General features: G+C 48.6%; 4 protein-coding genes across 4 annotated transcripts; 2 read left to right on the forward strand and 2 right to left on the reverse strand.

Annotated features, from left to right (window-relative positions):
• Nucleotides 1-397: 397 nt before the first annotated feature.
• Nucleotides 398-4,867, forward strand: CTRU02_212239 (reverse transcriptase domain protein; the record flags this gene model as incomplete). Its single annotated transcript, XM_070205799.1, has 1 exon — nt 398-4,867. One exon carries the CDS (start codon nt 398-400, stop codon nt 4,865-4,867), a length of 4,470 nt encoding a protein of 1,489 aa, XP_070060612.1.
• Nucleotides 4,868-5,272: 405 nt separating this feature from the next.
• On the reverse strand, nt 5,273-8,772 carry CTRU02_212240 (C6 finger domain-containing protein; the record flags this gene model as incomplete). The annotated part of the gene is made up of 3 exons (XM_036727123.2): nt 5,273-7,036; nt 7,084-7,922; nt 7,977-8,772. Coding segments are annotated over 3 exons (3,399 nt in total), but the record flags the coding sequence as incomplete, so codon positions are not given.
• A 5,023-nt stretch (nt 8,773-13,795) lies between these two features.
• Nucleotides 13,796-15,294, forward strand: CTRU02_212241 (transposase; the record flags this gene model as incomplete). The annotated part of the gene is made up of 2 exons (XM_070205800.1): nt 13,796-14,230; nt 14,266-15,294. The coding sequence occupies 2 exons, from the start codon at nt 13,796-13,798 to the stop codon at nt 15,292-15,294; spliced, it is 1,464 nt and encodes a 487-aa protein (XP_070060613.1).
• A 1,588-nt stretch (nt 15,295-16,882) lies between these two features.
• CTRU02_212242 (uncharacterized protein) lies at nt 16,883-18,182 on the reverse strand (the record flags this gene model as incomplete). Its single annotated transcript, XM_036727120.1, has 2 exons — nt 16,883-17,316; nt 17,375-18,182. 2 exons carry the CDS (start codon nt 18,180-18,182, stop codon nt 16,883-16,885), a joined length of 1,242 nt encoding a protein of 413 aa, XP_036581364.1.
• Between the last annotated feature and the right edge of the window lie 797 nt (nt 18,183-18,979).

Below are 18,979 nucleotides of genomic sequence, written 5' to 3' on the forward strand. Positions count from 1 at the left end.
ACCCACTGGTTTTCACGAACACCACGGTCAACAACAGACTTTTCAGTCACAACTACAACTTTTACTTCGATTCCTCGTTTTTCACGAGAATTCAACCATTTCAGCTTCGGTTTTTCGAACCAGCCCATCAGTTTCTCGTATCTTCTACGAGTATTCATTCTTCCCTTCGATTCACCGTATTTCTACGGTCGGATCTCACAATTCCACCCATTTCTCGTGTTCTTACGCAAGATTCTCCCTCCTACACAATCCAACAGCACGCGTAGGTGGCAGCGAAAGTAAGCCATCTAACGTACAGACACGCCTCCAAAGCTGCGGCCTCGGAGAAACGCCTGTGATCGAGGTGCGACTATAAGTCTGTCCCGCACTGTTGTGATACCCTCACTTTCACTTCAAGATGTCTCAAAACGACTTCAAGACCGTCTTCACGCCTCTTCCTCGCCTGAAAGGTGAATCCAACTGGAACACATGGCGCATGCTTGTTACAGCGACCCTGCGAGGATACGACTTCGAGATATTCCTCGAGACTGACGTCCCTCGCCCTGCTGACCCTATCGCTGCAGAGGAATGGAGAAAGAACCGTAACGTCACGAATGGTCTCCTCATGAACGCCAGCGAATCGGTTCTTGACAGACTCTGCACAGCGGGTTGGGTTGACGATGGAAACCCTTACGAATTGTGGCAGGCGCTCGAGAAGCACATTCCGAGAATCTCACAAGACGCCACAGCTGCCCTTGTTGACGAGTTTGCCAAGACCACCGCCAACGATCACAAGACTCTTCACGATGCCCTCAATCGCTGTCACCACCTCAGAAAGCGTATTGAGACCATTCACGGTCGTCTGCCAGACTCCTTCCTCGCTGTTTTCCTCCTTAACTTCTTTAAGGACCGACTTCCCGATACGTACAAGCATTTCACATCGAAGGGCGCCACCCATCCCACGTGGAATGAGGTGGCTGATACGATTTACACGCTTGCCCAAGACGAGGATCAAAAGCGCAGTTATGCCACTATTCGCAACACACCTGGAGGCAAGTCTGCTGGCAGTGGGGGTCCTGCCTCTCCAGCCGTCACCACCACCGTCACCTCCACTGTCACTGCCTCCAAGGAAAAGAAGAAGTGCGACCACTGCAACTGTGATCACGAGACCACAAAGTGCTATGTCGCCCACCCCAATCTCATCCCTCTACACTACGTCAACCGGGATAAGTTGATTGAAAAAGCGAGAAAGCACGTGTGTGGCGATCGCTGCCGCTGGGATCAGCCTACTTCTGTTGATGGCACCCGCCAGACTGTTGTCAGAGCGTCACCTGCCATCTTGGGTCAGTCTGCCCTTGCCTCCATCGCCAGCCCAGCAGTTTTCACTGCTGCCCGCGATGACCTCATCACCCGAGACGATATCGTTCTCGATTCTGGTTGTACTACTTCAACCTTCAACAACTTGCGATATTTCGTCAAGTACGCTGAAAAGAGCGATTTGACACCTTCCACTTCTGCCTCCGGCGCCCCAGTCCGGTCACTTGGCGTGGGCACCGTCTTCTTCCAGACCCAAGACCCCACCAACCCTGACGTTATTCACGATTGGACACTTCACAACGTTGAGTACAACCCTTCCAGCCCAGCCAACTTACTGAGCCCTGGAAAACTTCGTCGTGATCACGTGGAATATGATTGGCAGACCTCAAGCCTCATACACGTGACACAGCGCACTTCCCTTGCCAAAGTTCATTGGGTTTCTGACGTCTGCGTCGTTGAGACTCATGATACTGGAAATCACGTGCCTCGAGATATTGCTGTCAGCCTCGCCGCCTTCCGGGCTACCCAGCGACCGTCTCTTGAACTGATGCACCGCCGGCTGGTTCACGCCCACCCATCACGTGTTGTGGAGGCTTGCCGCCGTGTTGGCATTCGGTTCACAACGTCAGAAATTGACGCTTTCTTCTGTGAGTCTTGCCATCTCAGCAAATCCACTGAACGGATTAGTCGAGACCACCCACTTCCACTTACGAGTATTGGCGATGAAATTCACCTTGATCTCGTTGGTGTTCTTCCCCTATCAACAAAAGGGAACCGTCAGGTTCTACACCTCATGGATAAGTATAGTGGTTACCACTGGGTTGTTTTTCTGCCCAACCACAAGTTTGCCACCATCCTGGCAGCTATCAAGAAATGGGATACTGAATTCTACAGTCTCACCGGCCTCAAGCCCAAGGTTTGGGTTTCTGACAATGCTCCCGAGCTAATCAAGGTTTTCAACGACCCCTACTTCGAGGGTACTCGCCACAACACGACTATTGCCTACACGCCTTCCATGAACGGTACTATTGAGCGTGCTGGTCGTACCATCGTCGAAGGCGCCCGGACACAGCTGATTGACATGTCCCTTCCAGAGGAACTGTGGGATTACAGCATCGATTCGGTGACTCAGATTCTCAACCTCTTGCCCACACCCTCCAAGGGTAACTTGAGCCCTCACGAGATCATGGCGAGAGAGCTGAACTTGGCTGCTGAACGTGAGGCCCCCCACATTGAACATCTCCGAACGTTTGGCTGTGCTGCCTACGTACACAAGAAGGGCCCTCGACGCCCTATGCGCTCTGCCAAGATGGAACCACGAGCAATCAAGGGATTCCTCGTCGGTTACGGTTCTCTTCGTGGCCACATTTACTACGTTTACCTGCCTGATCGAAAGGAGGTTATTCGCTGCAGAGATGTTCGATTTCGTGAGGAACCGCACAAGACAGTGTTGCCTCCAACTACTGGCACACCCAACATTGATGAAATTGAACATGATGCTGCGTTTGTCGAACCAGATATCATCATCCAGTACACCATCCGTCAGAAGCCTATTGAAGGTGAAAAACCCGTGACTGGTGATCCCAAACCAGATGAGACCATCGTTGAAAAAGCGATGGCACCCACTGATACACATCTCATGTCTCCGCCACCAGAGAACCTGTTGGAGACCACTGCTACACCTCGTGACAGCATTACTAACGAATTGAATGATGACGAATTCGTCGCTTCCGTGGAAACAATGGAAACTGATCACCAGGACCCTGATTCCCTCTCCACGATTGTTGAGGAAGCAACGAGTCAACCGGCAGAGTCCTCTCGACCTCGCCGCGCCTCAGCCCAGCGACCACCTGGTCACTACCGAGCCGCCAGTGGCGTACGCTCCTATGCTAAAAAGACTTTTCTATCTGCTGACATTCCAGCTTCACTAACTTCTCGTCAATTCTCTCTCAGCGTGCTTTCTGCTACTGCCCTTTCGAAAGTCCTACCCGACGGCGTGGTGATCCCGAAGTCCTACCGTGAGGCGCAGAAGAGCCCACAGTGGCCCCAGTGGGAACAAGCCTTCGAACGAGAGATGACTCAATTCACGGAAAAGGGGGTTTACGAAGTCGTTTACCCACCACGTGACGCTAAAGTCCTGCCCGGCAAGTGGGTATGTGACATCAAAACCAACAAAAACAACGAAATCGTGCGCTACAAGGCCCGATATGTGGTTTGTGGAAACCACGAGAAAGGTGACTGGTCATCGCAAGAGGTTTACGCTGCAGTTGCCTCTGCCACCGCAACCCGCCTTTTCTTCGCAGTTGTCGCACTTCTCGATCTTGAATACGAAGTATATGATTTCGACACTGCTTTCCTAGCCGCCTCGATTCCAGAGGGGGTTAAGGTGTACGTCCGGCCCCCCGCTGGCTACGCCACTGCAGACAACAAGGTTTGGCTGCTCCACAAGGCACTCTATGGATTGAGAAAATCACCACTTTGGTGGTTTCGACTTATCAAGGGTGAAATGGAACGAATTGGCTTCACTGCTGTTGATGGGGAGGTTTGTCTCTTCGTCAATCACAAGATTAAAGCGTACGTTCTTATGTACGTCGACGACAACGCCATCGCCGCTCCCAACAAGCAAGTCATGATGGAAGTTCGTCGTCTCCTCGAGAAGGTCTGTTCTCTTAAAGACCTCGGCGAGGCTACCGATTTTCTCGGTTTCCAGATTGAACGCGACAGAGCTGCCGGTAAGATTTTCGTTTCCCAAGCCAAGTACGCAAAAGCAGTGCTTCAACGATTCGACTTTGATGGTTTGAGTGCTGTCAAGACGCCTATGGCGACCACTGACGATCTGCCCGTCACCTGGGACAAGAACGAGTGCTCGCTTGACGAACAACAACTTTACATCGAACAAACCGGCTGCCTTAACTTCCTGGTGGCTGGAACTCGCGTTGACATGGCCTACACCGTCAGTAAATTGTCACAGGCGAATTCAGGGCCTTCTAAGGCCCATCTTCGTGCTATTAAGCACTTATTCCGATACCTCAAGGGCACCGTTTATCTCGGTATTGTACTTGGAGGCATCCCCACGATCAACGAGTTGGGGCTCTACGCTGCTGCAGATGCCTCTTTCGCTGACAACAAGCCATCACGAGTCTCGACAGGTGGTTACGTCGTCTTCCTCGCTGGTGCGCCGATTGCTTGGAAGTCAAAGAAACAGACTTTCGTGACTTTGAGCACCACGGAGGCTGAATTCATCAATCTCACACCTACGGCAATTGCTGTGAAGTGGATCAGACGTTGCCTCTCCCAACTGCTCGGCAAACCCATCACCACGCCTACTATCATGTTCACTGACAGTGCCAACGGTTACGACAACGTCATGAACCCACTCAACGAGGCACGAACCCGCCACATCGACGTCCGATACAAATGGATCATACAAGAGGTTCACACTGCGAAAAGCATCGAACTCCGACTCATCAAGGGCGCTGATATGGCCGCCGATGGACTCACGAAGCCACTGGTTGCGGTCAAACACAAGGAATTCGTTCGTTTGTTGGGCATGGCGGAGGGATTGGATTGAGAGGGGGATTTTGAGACTGTGGGACTATTGATATTGAGACTTCGGGATTCGGAGGATTTCACGGCCTCCTATTGGCCAGGTTTAACCGATAATTGACCGAGTTTTCTAATAGTTGAGAACTCCTCGGATTTGGAGGATTTGGGACTTTTCCTGTATTTCCTATTATTCTACTGCTTTTTCGCTGAGGAGTCTGAGAGGGGGTGTGGGTGGCAGGCCTCGCCGGCCCGTCACGTGGGCTGACGGCCGCCACCACTGGTCTTAGCCAGCCTCCACAGCCCTCTAGCCAGTTAGTTAGTTCTTCAACCAACAACACCACTTTTCCCATTCTGAGCGTTCTGTGCTGGTTTCGCCCACAATATGTGCAAGGTGATGTTGGGTATGGATTCCCTTGCGTATAGGCCAGACTCAGCGCCCAGAGCCTTGGAGCTTTAGTAGCTCGTACATGTCTCCTTCGCCACCAGTGTAGTTATCGCCCGATATATTGAGGGCGTTGTGATGATGTTGCTGATGGTATCCCTGGTTAGAGTTGGAAACACCGCCCCCGTAGTTGCTGGACGGGTTGCCTCTAGCAGCGTAGCCTCCCGAGTTGCTGGACGGTGTGAACGAGGTTGTGTTAGAACCGAACCCATACCAATTGTGCTGGTCAGCTTGGGGCATGTTTTGTTCAACTTGCGATGAGTAAGAGTTGTACGACTGCATCTGCTGTGGCTGAGGCTGCGGCTGCTGCTGCTGGTATTTTGCTGATGATTGATTAGAATTAGATACAGAGGTACGCATGTTGAACGATTGCAGCGCTTCGTTTTGTTGAAGAGCGGCCGGTGGCGGTTGATTAGAGGACGATGTACTCTGAGAGTCTGTTTTCTGGTAATGCTGAGTATTGTGGGATTGGTATTGCCCGGACCGAGAGTTGTTGCTTGGGGTATATGCGATGTTCGTGTTTTGAATTGAATCGTTGCTTCGATTGTTGGCGTAAGACGGGTATGTGGAGTTGGTCGCTGCCGTTGTTGGCGTTGCTTGGGGCTCGTACGAGACCCTTGTGCCTGCCCTTGCAGCGTTATTTGCGCTTGTGTATTTCGTGTTGTATGCGGCGTAGTCGGTCGATCTGCCCATCGACTGAGTGCTGCGGTATGTCGAGGGATCTACAGTCGTGTTTGGTTGCACTGTGTGATGTGAAGGAGTCGTTTGTGGCCCGCTGTTCTTAATGGGGGTCTGGTTTGACGCTCTATGTCCTGCCTGACTCTTGGCCCGGGCTGCTTGCACCGGGGCTTGGAACGGGGAGGCTTGTGTTTGTGTCGGTTGGGAGACTTGGGTCGCTGGAGACACTCGATGCTGCAGGTGCTGCTGCTGAATGGCGGCCCGGGCAGCAACTTGCTGAACTGTATCGTACGCGGGCTGTTGTGAAAGCATAGAGGCCTGGGTTGGGGTTTGTGTGCTTTGTCGTGATTGCGGTTGCCTAGAAGTCATAGTCGGCGACGTACTCTGCCAGCCCTGGGCATGGCTATGTAGAGGGTCATGGTGGTCGTTGCCAGAGTTCTGAGGCTGCCCAGACGGCAGGTTGCGCCGCATACCAGAACCCGCCCTAGAGGTTCGGGAAGCGTTGGGGCTTCTAGATGAGGGTTGCGTGGAATCTTCGGTCTCGACAACGGCAGGCTGAGCATAAGCTGTTATGTCCGCATTTCGGTTTGCATAGTCCGTCGTATCGGAGAGCGAAGGCTGTGCATAACTCATAGTTGTCGGCTGCTGCGCCGTTAATGTCGCAGTAGCTGGAGGCTCAGGATACACGTGGGCGTCATGAGACATGCTCAAGTCATTCGAAGAAGACTGTGCGTATGCAGGGTTGCTTGGATTGGAGCTAAAGTAATCTTGGTTCGTAGGCCCGGTGGCAGGAGTGAGCATATTAGCGACAGGCATATTCGACGTGTAATCAATCGTCTCAATATCGTCGGGTTCGTGCTCTTCCTCGGTCTCTGCTGCAGGGTCAGGCTGAGGCTCTGCATCACCATCATCTTCAGCGTCGACTTCGACATCAGCGTCTTCTGCCTCGACGTCGTCGTTGTCGATGTCTTGAGCTTTCGACTTCTTCCGTGGCGCCTGTTTCTTAACGAGAGGATACTGGCAGTTAAGACTCTGCTCCTCGCATACATCGCAGGTTGGCTTGCTCCGATTACACTGTACTTTGTTAGTTAGCTGATCACTATAATCGCGGCTCCACTAACCTTGGCTCTACTGATCCTGCATGCTATGCAAGAGCCTCGAGAAATATCTTTCAAGGGCGTGCCAGCAGGGGCGGGAACCCATCTTTCGTCTGTTTCGCCGTCCAGAACAACTGCCTTGGACTTTTGAGTCTCCCCCTTCCCCTGAGAGAGTTGTTGAGAGGCTGCTGGCGCGGAACTAGCCTCATCTCCATGCGCTGACGCTTTCCGTGGCACAGGAGATGCACTATTTGACGACGAGGCAGCAGCATCACTGGGGTGAACAATGCGCAATCTCTCGGCACCGTACTTAACGAGCATTTCCAGTGAGTCCTTTTGGAGCTCCGGGGACTGGTTAGCGAAAATGCCGAACTGTTCCGTTGAAAGAGTCGCGGGATCCACGCCGCTTTCGCTCAGAAGCCGGATAGCAGCCTCACGGCGCCTCTCCGCTTCTGCCGGAGGTACGTTTAGTACTGCCTGAGCATGGATACCACTCTGCACCGCAGCGTCTGCCTTGGTCGGCACGGTAGCTGCCTGGCTATCCGTGTCAGCTGCTGGGATGTCAGTAGACGCCTCTGCAACAGCCTCTGCGGCTTGAGATTTCTTCTTTCTTTTTGGTTTGGGCTGAACTGGCGTCCCATCTTCATTTGTTTCGGCTTTCCGCTTTCTCGGGGTCTTCCTTGGCTTGTTACTGGCTGGAATCAATGGCACAGGGGGTGCGGCAGGAGGGAGTGGTCGGAAATGCTGAATCATCTCTCCAACAGTCTTGTGCAGCGGTGTGTGCTCGTACTTGACATTGATCGTTCGTGAGTTCTTCGAGAACAGTATGGTAAGGGTACCACGGCAATCGAAAGCCGGTCGGCCTAGTGAAGCTGTCAGCTAAATGCGCCGTAGCTTGATGGAGAAGACAAGCGTACCTGTAACAATGGGATCCAGCTCCTTCTGACTGTATTCTCCTATGATCGATCTTGACACAGCTTTCGCGTGCTGACGATTCCACATGGCAACTGAGTCTTTACACATGTACGTGATAGCCCAACCATGCTGACCTCGCGAGACTTCTCTGACGATCCATGTGCTCTCATCCACCGCCGACACCAACTCGACTATATTCTTTGCGACTGCTTGCTGCATATCTGAAGAGTCTCGTGGTTGGTTTATGATTACTTCATATGCACGCACGATCTTTGCCGGCTGGTCGTTGACGGTGTCGGGACCGGGGCTGCCCATAGCCGGGTCGATGTTCTCCTGGGCATCTCCATTGCTCTCCTGGATTGCAAATTCTACGGTCGGAGGAATCTCGAGAACTAAGGACAAGTGCTCGCATCGGGTCGGTGTCTGCTTGGACTCGAGGGTTTGGCGCAACTGGGCGGGAAGGTCTTCGGGTTTCGCGATGGAGAAATTGTTGCCCGGCGCGTTGTCGTAGGACGATGGCGCCAAGCCTAGTAAGGCCAAGGCCATCGTGGAAGTCTGTCCCTTCTGGTTATCACTCTGTTTTATCAGGGCAACAATATTGGACAGTCGTGTTTTCGCAGTCGGCGATTGCTGTGCGGTGACGGGGTTCCGTTGCAGTTCGCTGATCGACGCATTGCTCAATGCCGTTAGTTGGCGCGGCGGTCCCTCACGCGAAAGCGCGGTTCCACGTTGGTAAAAAGAGTGGTGGAGGGAAGTGGGGACAGGTGACGCGGTGGGGTGAACATAGCGGCGCTTGGCCTGGAGTCACCCAAGAACCCTTTCCGTGTAAGTGACTGGAATGGCTTGATGATCCTCAGCGTGCAGTTCCGACAATATCGACTGCGATTAACAATATTTTGAGGCGGAAGGCACAAATTCCCAATCGCCTTGTTTGATGTTCTTTTCCAATTCTTGAATATCCGAGGAGATTAATATACGAGGTGTTGGAGGTGAGAAAGCAAAGTCAACTGTGCCAATCGAAGAAACGACAGATTGTTTGCTTTGGGAGGGGAAGAAGGGCCTTATTTGACAACGCGGTAGTTAGACTTGAAGGTAAAGAAATTGATTAAATCAACATGAGCAAACTGGAAGGTTTGGCAAATGATTTTTTCAACCTGTGACTTCCCGTTTAGGCGGCAATTTATTGATCCTCATATATAATAACACTTGCAGGCAGAAGCAGGTTGTTCACCACCTGAATTTACAAAGATGCAGTGTCTCCATAGTCTCCGATATATTATACTTATATAACAGGGGAAGAAAAAACGAATAATCATGGGCTTGCATATGGTACTTTTCAACGGCTTGTCTACCTGTTGAATTTGATTTCTTGGATTTTTGCGACGCTTTCACATTGATGTTTTTCTCTCTGCAGTGACTATCATTCTGTACCAGATGATACAAAACTTTGCTCCGAGACGCTCTGACGCTCTAATACTCTCTAAAGTAGATCTCACAAATCTCATAAGTCGAGATACGACAACACTTTACAACAAAAATCAAGTAAGATCAAGATCTTTTGTTTGTTAATGTTGTTTTATTATCGTCCTTATTTCCGTCATTCATTTTGTCATTAGTACTTCCAAACATAGCGTAGCCCTGATGTTCTAGTCAACAGATAGGTTTCCGTTCATTAGGGCAGCAACTCACGGGCTCTAACACATTCAATTGAAACCTTTCCTAAACCAGGTTGCGCGACCTGAAGGCGGCGAGTGACTTGAGAATACTTGAGCACCGTGGTGGGCTGGAACACCTCTACAGCTACAACGTCGCGTAACGGCCGCTCATCTATGCAGTTGCCCATGAGCATTGAAGCGTTAAAATTCCGAGAAGAATATAGGAAACTCAAGGAACGCAGATAGTCCGTGATCGATGAAAATAGCGATCCGATCAGATTCGATATGGTTAGCTCGGCTGCATTGTACTTAATTAGCTCATAGCCTTGAGAGGATTGATCAGGCCGCTGAAGGACAGAACAATTAGAGTTTGGCGACAGAAGTGCCACAAACCATGCCTCTCCCGACCCGCTCGCCTCTTTCATCGATCCGATCCGAGGCAAACGGAAGTTGTAGTCGGCAATAACTTACGCAAGCCAATAACGGCTCTTTAAATGACAAGTCGCACACTGCGGCTAAAAGCGCTTTGTCTTTTCTGGCACTACTTAATCGCTCGGCGCCGCGGTTCTCGATCACGTTTCTGCCGGATCCGCTTAATCTGTCGGCATCCATGATTAAAGCAAAATCAAAGATCATGGCGCCTATTCCAGTCTGAGACATGGAATAACAAAAACAGAAGATCAATTGTGCCCTTGATGATCTATTTAGTAATGCCAAGTATGAAATTCACATCGGGACAACCGCCACCGGATCTGACGGAGCTGACCCATCTGAGTACTGGTACTTTCATGACTAGGAAAGATGATCTATGTCCCCCATCACGAGTTAAGATACTAAGTGAGGTAGGCACCACGAGACAAATAAGAAAGTTGGTATCAGCGAAGCCGAGTTTGGACTTGCCAAGGGCCAGAATGGTCTTGGATTCATGAAAGAGTTGCGCCAATGTATGAATTAGTTTGAGGGCGCAGACGTACTTCTCTACTACCTATACAGAAGAAAGAAACTCTGGTGCGAAATTCAGCCGCCTGCAGTGAAATCCATGGCTTCCACGACCACTTTCTGGTAATGAGCGATACAAGGGCCCGCCAAAAACCTTCCTTTTTCACGGAAGTTCAGGGATTCTCTTTACAGTCGGGGTAGAATCCACCTCATATACATGAACTGCTCCTGTGGGTTTATAGTGTGCCGAGTCTGCGTAGACACTGGAGTGCCTCTCATTGTTGCGTCCGAGAAAATCCGGCACACTTCCGATCACTACAAATTGATCCGTTTCATAGGTATGGAACGGCCTCTGAACTTCAGATTGTGATCTCCTCAATGAAGGCTCTACCGGATTGTTAATCCGGCTTGAGTATAAGCCGTCGAATGCTGAACCGAAAACGAGGGCCGGACGAGTTGACACACTTTGCGATCGTGGAAGTGATGGCTGAGCAACGTTTTCATGTTCTGTTGGTTGCCATCGGTTTAGTGGCTCTGCTAGATTAGGCATCGGTGTTTGTTGTTGGGCGCGCACATCTCTCGGGATACTGGTATGTGTAGATTGATTGAAAGACTTTGACCTGTCGAAACTGTGGTCATAGGAAGAAGTAGCCTCGTTTTGTATTGTGTTAAGGGTTACAGTCGACATTCCATCAAACGCCGTAAAAGTTGGGGAAGGGCTTTCCAATGTGGAGGAATCAGTGTCCCAAGTTGCGTTCGATTGGATTGGACTTGCCCAAACGTGTGTACGCTCTGGGGAAGCCCAGCCATTCTCTGATAAAATTACTGATCTAGATTGGAGATATGGTATCTCAAGGATTTTCTCTTGGGGCTTAGCGTATTTCTGGTTGAAAGGAGTTGTTTCGCCGGGGGTTGGTCGCGATGCTTCTGCCCCGTGGACATATTGGGACACGTGTGAGTGTGGTCCAAAGTTTCCCTTCGCGGGCTGATTCATATTTTTGGCCTGTTCAGATGTCATAGGCAAGTTTCTCCAACTGATAGATTCTCGAGGTCTGTTTATAGATGGAGTCGAAGGAGACGTTGGTGCGATTTGGCGTGAAGGATCAGAACCGTAAGAGTGTGGAATAGACGCCTCATGGCGAGTATAACAGTTTACCGAGGTTCCAATCAAGTTATGCTCTCCTTGGTTTGCATGCAAGTATGACTGTCGTTGAAGATCAAACGATGACTGAGAGCCCTCCAGACTGGTGTTGTAACTATGGTCTAATGCTGGACTCTGGAGCCGCGGTTGAACCAAAGGTTGCGTTGATTTGTGTGGCCTTAAAGATGGGTCATATGAGGCCTTATATTCGTGCGATGAAGTATGAGGTATAATTTTAGGATTCAAGCTGTTTACGTGTGAAGCTTTTGTGTGTGTCAAGTTTGTTTTATGTACTGGCTGCTGAGGTGGACAACATGCTCGCGGAGACTCAGCCGGTCTCGAATCGTGGGGAATCTGTGACGCAGATTTGTTTTCCTTCGATTGAGAAGGTGAATGGTTTTGTGGGCTTCCTCCTAAGGTACCTGATATCAGTGCCAGTTAAGGAACAGCGTTCTTGGAATGGTAGGGAGTACCTGAGAGAGCCATTTGTCCCATTAAGCTACCCAGCAAGGCGACGTTATCGAATATTTTAGTCTTTTCCCTGATTTCGCTTGTGGGCACAGTCTTCTGCTGTTGCATTTGAGGAGCTAGAAGTGCCATTTGTCGCAAGAAGTTCATCTCTGACAGTACAGAAGCATGATGGCGACTGATTACTGGTTCCTGCGCTGTGAACTCTTTTGAATCGAACAAGACCCATTCTAGTCTGTTTCTCAAAGGGATTTTGCCATTGTAGGCATCCGGTCGACACTTCTCGACAAGTTCGCAGACCTCAACGAGGCCCTGGTTTGCCGCCTCAATTATTTCGTTGACACGATTTAAGACTATAGTCGTCTTTTCAAGGATCGGAAGGCATTCATTTCGTATCTCAATGAGGTGTTGCAAATCTCGATGACATCTTTGAACGAGTTCGAGGTTCCGACGCACACGGGAGGGGACTTGGTCGACATCGATGCTGAAGAGGACGGCGTGGTAGGTAGCATTGAACACACCAAAGGAAGCGGTAAAAGGATCCATCCCTGAGTTTTCTTTACTGTGATTTGGAGACCAAGTGCATTAAAATTGTAAAGCGGCATCGCCAGGTGCAGATATAAAAACGCTCAATGGGAGACAGCCATGAGACACTGGTTAGCGAATGCCCTGGGTCCTCATAAAAACCACGCTTCCATGATTTCAGACCCTGGCGGAGGCCTCTATGGGGGAGAGGATTGCCAGAACGACGATTTTAGCTTTAGCGGGTAGCCTGGGGTAACCGTTTGCGGGCTAGGACTACATTCTATGGCTGCAGCTGGTCACAGGCTTTTGTTCGGACAGGCCAGCGTCTGGCGTGGGCATCTGATCAGCTTTAACCAAAAAGACGTTGAAAACTCTTCGGACTACAATTTGCCTTGCATTTTGCACTCCATTCTTAACCCGGGGAAAACGAACAGCTCTTTTCAGTGAGGCAACGATGTAACAATACGTTTAGCGCACTTAGAAGACATAGTAATGTCACATAACGTCCCACACCCACTTCTGGGCACCCCCCACATTTGGGCACCCCATTTACACCAAAAACGCCGTTTTTCGAAATTCTATATTAAACTAACTACTATACTTACTAAGAAAAGAAAATATATATAAACTATGTTAAGTATAATTATAGCCATCTAATTTTTTATAAAGGTTTAAATATAATAATAGTTATAATATAGAAGTTTAAAACTAAAAGCTTTAAAATGTTAGTAGATACTAGTAACTTACTAGTATTCCTTAACATTAGAAAAATATATTTTCGCTTATATATACTTATTTAAAAAATCTAGGAAATTAATATTTATACTTATTAAAAGTAACGTACATGATAAGCGAGTGAGACAGACAAGCGAGTGAGACAGTAAACCGCGACCGTCGCACCTTGACGCGACCGGCACCTTTTCCTCTACAATAAATCATGGAATCAGCTAGTATTGAAAGAAGGTTACAAATTGCCCTTCAAGCAATGAGAAATGACCCAAAACTTAGTGCTCGGGCCGCAGGTGCACTCTATACAGTCAGTCACGCAACATTAAGCCGGCGACTAAAGGGAATAGTCTCACGACGCGACAGCATGCCTAATTCACGGAATTTATCAGATTTAGAAGAGAAGACAATAGTTGAGTATATTCTCGACCTAGATGCGCGATCATTTCCTCCCCGGCTGAGTGGTGTGGAAGAAATGGCCAATCGACTTCTCGCAGAGCGCGACGCGCCTCCAGTTGGGAAGCGCTGGGCTTCTAATTTCGTCAAGCGACAACCACAGCTTAGGACGCGTTTCTTTCGCAAGTATGACTATAAGAGAGCTCAATGCGAAGATCCAGAGGTGATTCGTGGCTGGTTTTCGCTTGTGAAGAATACAATTGCGAAGTATGGTATTGCTGATGCTGATATCTACAACTTTGATGAGACCGGCTTTATGATGGGCGTTATTGCTTCTGGAATGGTTGTTACAAGTGCTGAAAGGCGTTCAAATACGAAGATAACACAGCCTGGCAATAGGGAATGGGTTACAGTTATCCAGGCTATTAATTCCCAAGGGAGAGCATCCCGCCATACATCATCGTTGCAGGCCAGTATCACCTCTCAAGCTGGTATACAGAAACCTCTCTTCCGGGCGATTGGGCTATTGCAACGTCTGAAAATGGATGGACAACAAACGAGAGAGGTATTGACTGGATCAGACACTTCGACATTTATACAAAACCACGTACGTCTGGGAAATATCGCCTCCTCGTTGTTGATGGTCATGAAAGTCACCACTCCGCAGCCTTCGAGCTCTTTTGTCAAGAAAACAACATTATTACACTGTGCATGCCGGCTCACTCGTCTCATCTACTTCAACCCTTAGATGTTGGTTGTTTTCAGCCGTTAAAGAATGCCTACGGTCGGCAAATTGAGAATAAGATGCGGCGAGGCACAACCCATATCTCGAAGGAAGATTTCTTTGCAGCATTTCACGAAGCTTTTAAGCAGTCTTTTACGAGGAAAAATATCCAGGGAGGTTTCCGAGGAGCTGGACTTGTCCCTTTGAATGCAGAAAGTGTTCTCTCAAAGCTGGATGTAAAGTTCCGAACGCCAACGCCTGAGGAGGGGGTCCCTCAGACACCAGACCCTTGGATCTCTAGGACGCCGAGCAACCCAAGCGAAGCAAGATCACAGTCTACTTTTATTAAGAGTCGAATCTCACGCCACCGAAGCAGCTCTCTAGCATCAATTTATAGTGCTGTGAGTAAGCTAGCCAGAGGGACAGAAGGACTAGGGCATCGGGTAGCATTACTAGAGTCAGAGGTTCAAATCCTTCGAGAGGAGAATGCAATATTAAGTCGGCGTCGAAGGGCTAAGAAAACACGTCTACAGAAAGGAGGAAGTCTTACTATATCTACTGGAGAGGATATACAGTCGCAAAGAGAGGCAGACACGCAACTACAAGAGGAAACGCGACGGAGTAGTGGTCGCAAAGTGAGGTCTGAGACGACTCATCGTCGGTGTGGCGTATGCGGGAATACAGGCCACAACGCGAGAACATGTCAATTTATTGAGGAAACATCCGAAGAACAGGAATCCGAGTAGTATTAATCAATCTAAGATTTCTTGTTATAGATTTCGATATTATTGTCGCGAAGGTCTGGTTTACTGTCTCACTCGCTTGTCTGTCTCACTCGCTTATCATGTACGTTATATAATTATATCTAAAAGAGATTTAAAAGTATTACTTTAGTAAATATAGTATAATTAAGGGTTAAAATTCTATAATAGAAACTTCTCTTAAGGGAAATTTTAAAATATTATTCTAAGCTTAAAGAATTTTTTACTAAGTATAAGAATATATAAATCTACTATATCTTACTTAAAATTCTAATCATATTAGTTAAATATCTCTACCTATTTTATATATTAAGATATAGGCTAGGTAAATTAGTATTATAAATGTTAAACCTTGAATTTATAATACTTATTATTAATAATACTAGTATATAGCTACTTAAGTATTATAATTAAGTCTTAATCTATTTAACATATATTTATTCTCTTTAATAAGTAAAGTATTTAGTTTAATATAGAATTTCGAAAAACGGCGTTTTTGGTGTAAATGGGGTGCCCAAATGTGGGGGGTGCCCAGAAGTGGGTGTGGGACGTTACTTTGAGAACGCGTTCAAAGGAAAGCCTATCCCAGGGGGTAAGTCCAGTTACGGGGAATTTATGGCAGGAATGAACGTGGGAGTAAAAGACCATGCTGGCATGAGCCGAAACCCCCAAGCCGCTTTGTCTATTCAGCCACACCAAAGGGAGCTGAAGGCGTGATACATGAACGTCTTAGTCTCTGCTGGCCGAAGCAGCCCAACGAGTGGAGACACTCTCTAAAACGAGCGGCAATTGGTTCTTGTGATGGCCCGTAGACGAGCTCGTGAGGCTGCTGGCATGGCCGTATCAGCTATCATTCTCTCAACTGGGTTGAACATGGTGTTGAAGGGTGGCCGACGAAGTAGGTAAACCACAGATCAAATTTCTTTACTCTGACCCGAGACTATTTCACCGCATACGTCTTAGTATATCCAACAATGTTTCAGTTTTATCAGGTGAGATGTGGATCCAGGAAAGTGGATCAGGGCCGTTTTCATTATGTCTGGATGCGGCATTCTCTGCTCAATAAGCCCTTCAACTGAAAGTCTCAAGTACGCAGAGATGATCTAGCCATAAGATGACATTTCATTCAAAGTTGTAATGCTTCTCGGCATTCTTGGATTTTCTCTGAAAATCTCCTGTGATACTTGTATCATCAAGCCATTAATGTTCACAACATCACAGTAGGTTAGTAGGCGGAGCTCGAAGGCTCTGCCCCAGGAATGTGTGAAGATTAGACTGGATTCAAGAACATGGTGCAGACATTAGCTGCCTCACAGTATTTGCATGAAGAGAGAGACATGCCTCCAGATGAGAAAGTGTCATCTCCAGAGCAAAAATATCAGTCGGGGCTGAGGTGCAGAATATTTGTGCAAAATCAAACAAGCTATAGGCATGTTCTCAAGATGAGATAGACAGAATTATCACCAAAGATCCGTGTTACTACTGTTTTGCTACTTCTTAAAATCCTGTGCCATTGTGTACTCTCCCGCTGAACCGTATAAAGCTTGCCTGATTTCGCCCTAACAGACAGAATCTACCGATTTTGTCTGCGTCGGTCAGAAACCTGAGCGACAAGAGGCGCTACTACATGGGTAAGACCATCGGAACCAATTCTATCACTATTGCCCATCTTTTCCAAGCCTGGGCACACGACAACGGCTCGCTGTCCTGATGTACCTGCATCCTCAGCCTGGTAGATGAAATGCCATTCACGAGGCTGGGACAAAAGTTCATAGCCAAACCTTGCACATTCCATAATTACAGCTTTCAGGTGTTCCAGCTGCTGGCTCTGGCTCCCTTGATCAGCGGGAACGAAGTGGTGAAGGTATGCGTTAAGCGCGGTGGCAAGGCTGTGTGCCCTGGGAGCAATCTCTGACTCGACCGGCGAAAGATGAATGCGCTGACTGCGGCTTGGATGAAGGAGGAAGGCAGATAAAGTGCGCCATTTCGACAGCGCGAACGCAGTTACTGTGAGGTTTAAGTTGAGCAGTCAAAACACTCAAGTGTGATGTGAAGAATAACTTACCCTCGTTATCGCCTCCGCGCGTTTCCACCGGTGGCATAGACTGGAGAAAAAAGGCCACTGGTGGTGGGAGCAGTGAGAAGCGGCTCCGGGCGTTGAAGTCGACGGTGACAAACACTGCATGGGATATGACATATTTGAGACCGATTTGCCTAGTCTGCGGATCAACACAGAGTGCAGCGACTTGGTCCGCACTTATCTGCTTTGGATTGTCTCCAATGCCGATATTCAGAAGGCTTCCCACGAGAGATTGAGAATTGGCCTGCACAGGCATCCGGTGATAGTGGTTATCAACATGCTGACAAACAAGCTCGCTCAAAGCGTGAAGCTCACTAGCAATCTCTTTGTCAGGGGTAAGGTCGAGAAGGAATTGGTCCAGTTGAATTTCATTGTTATGGGTGGCCGTTGGTGAAGATCCAAAAGCCTTGGAATCTGCATTGACGGCTATGTGCTGCATTTCAGGCCTAAACGAACTGTTCTTCGCGGTCCTATGATACTTTCGACGCAGTAGGAAGAATGCAGCAACAAAGCCGATCAGAAGGCCAGCAACGAGGCAGCCTACAGCGGCACCGGCAACAGCGGGACCGGCAACAGCGGGACCGGCAACAGCGGGACCATCAACACCTCCTGACGAAACCTCTGAAGGCTGTACCGTTTGACTTGATGCTGCCGTCGCAGTCCTTGGATGACTGGTATTTGATAATGAGGAGACTTCTGAAGAGGAAGTGGAAATATCTGTAGATCCATTGGCTTGTGATACCATACTTTGTTTTTCGGGATCTTGTTGTGCGGGATGTTCTGGTGCTGGCATTTTGGTGTCCGATGCAAGTAAGTAGAAAGACAACTACAAGAGATAAGCAGACGGGTGTGAAGGCACGACTTCATTCGATTATGTCGATTAAAAAAAGTTCAGATGTAAGATTCACTGAGGGATTTCTATCTGAGGTGTCCCATATACATATTGAGAAAGGAGAAAAGTCCTAGGAGGAGGCTCTTTATCTCTATGCACCAACCCCCCAATGGCAACGTCAACGCCAGTAATGTTTCTGGAGGGATATTCACAAATTGCATTTTGGCAGGCATGTATGACAATGTAATGGGGATAGACAAAGTGGCTGCTTGTTCATTAGATACAACTAACAGCGAATGTAGTCTAGATTCCATATCGGCCAGTTGCAATGTGGTTCCGGGAAACACTAACTTGCGGCTGAGGGACGCATTCGTGCCCAAGGCGCCACGGCTGAACATAGGAAGCCTTATGAATATTCGAAAACATGTGACGCCTTTAAGTCTTGGAACAAGCAGGCTGTGTTAATGGATCAGCATTCAGATGCGACTAAACCGAAATGAGGGATTCAGACGTAGAAAGCCTCACGCAGCTCTGGATCAGGCTTTTGTAGTTCAAGACTATGCTCCTTTTGTCGCAGCCAAGGGCTCGAGCTACTACAGCTTTCTATAGGCTCGTTCGATGTGAGCCGAGATCTCAGTGTCCCTTCTACAAGTCGGTTTTAAACAAAGATCGCCGATGGAATTCATGAGACAGCTGCGTTCATGAAGCCTCATCTTCCAACACTTTACCTTACAACATCTTCGGGAAAAAGGCAGCAA

Source organism: Colletotrichum truncatum (genome assembly GCF_014235925.2).
Source record: "Colletotrichum truncatum strain CMES1059 chromosome Unknown Contig_0008, whole genome shotgun sequence".
Lineage (NCBI taxonomy): Eukaryota > Fungi > Ascomycota > Sordariomycetes > Glomerellales > Glomerellaceae > Colletotrichum > Colletotrichum truncatum.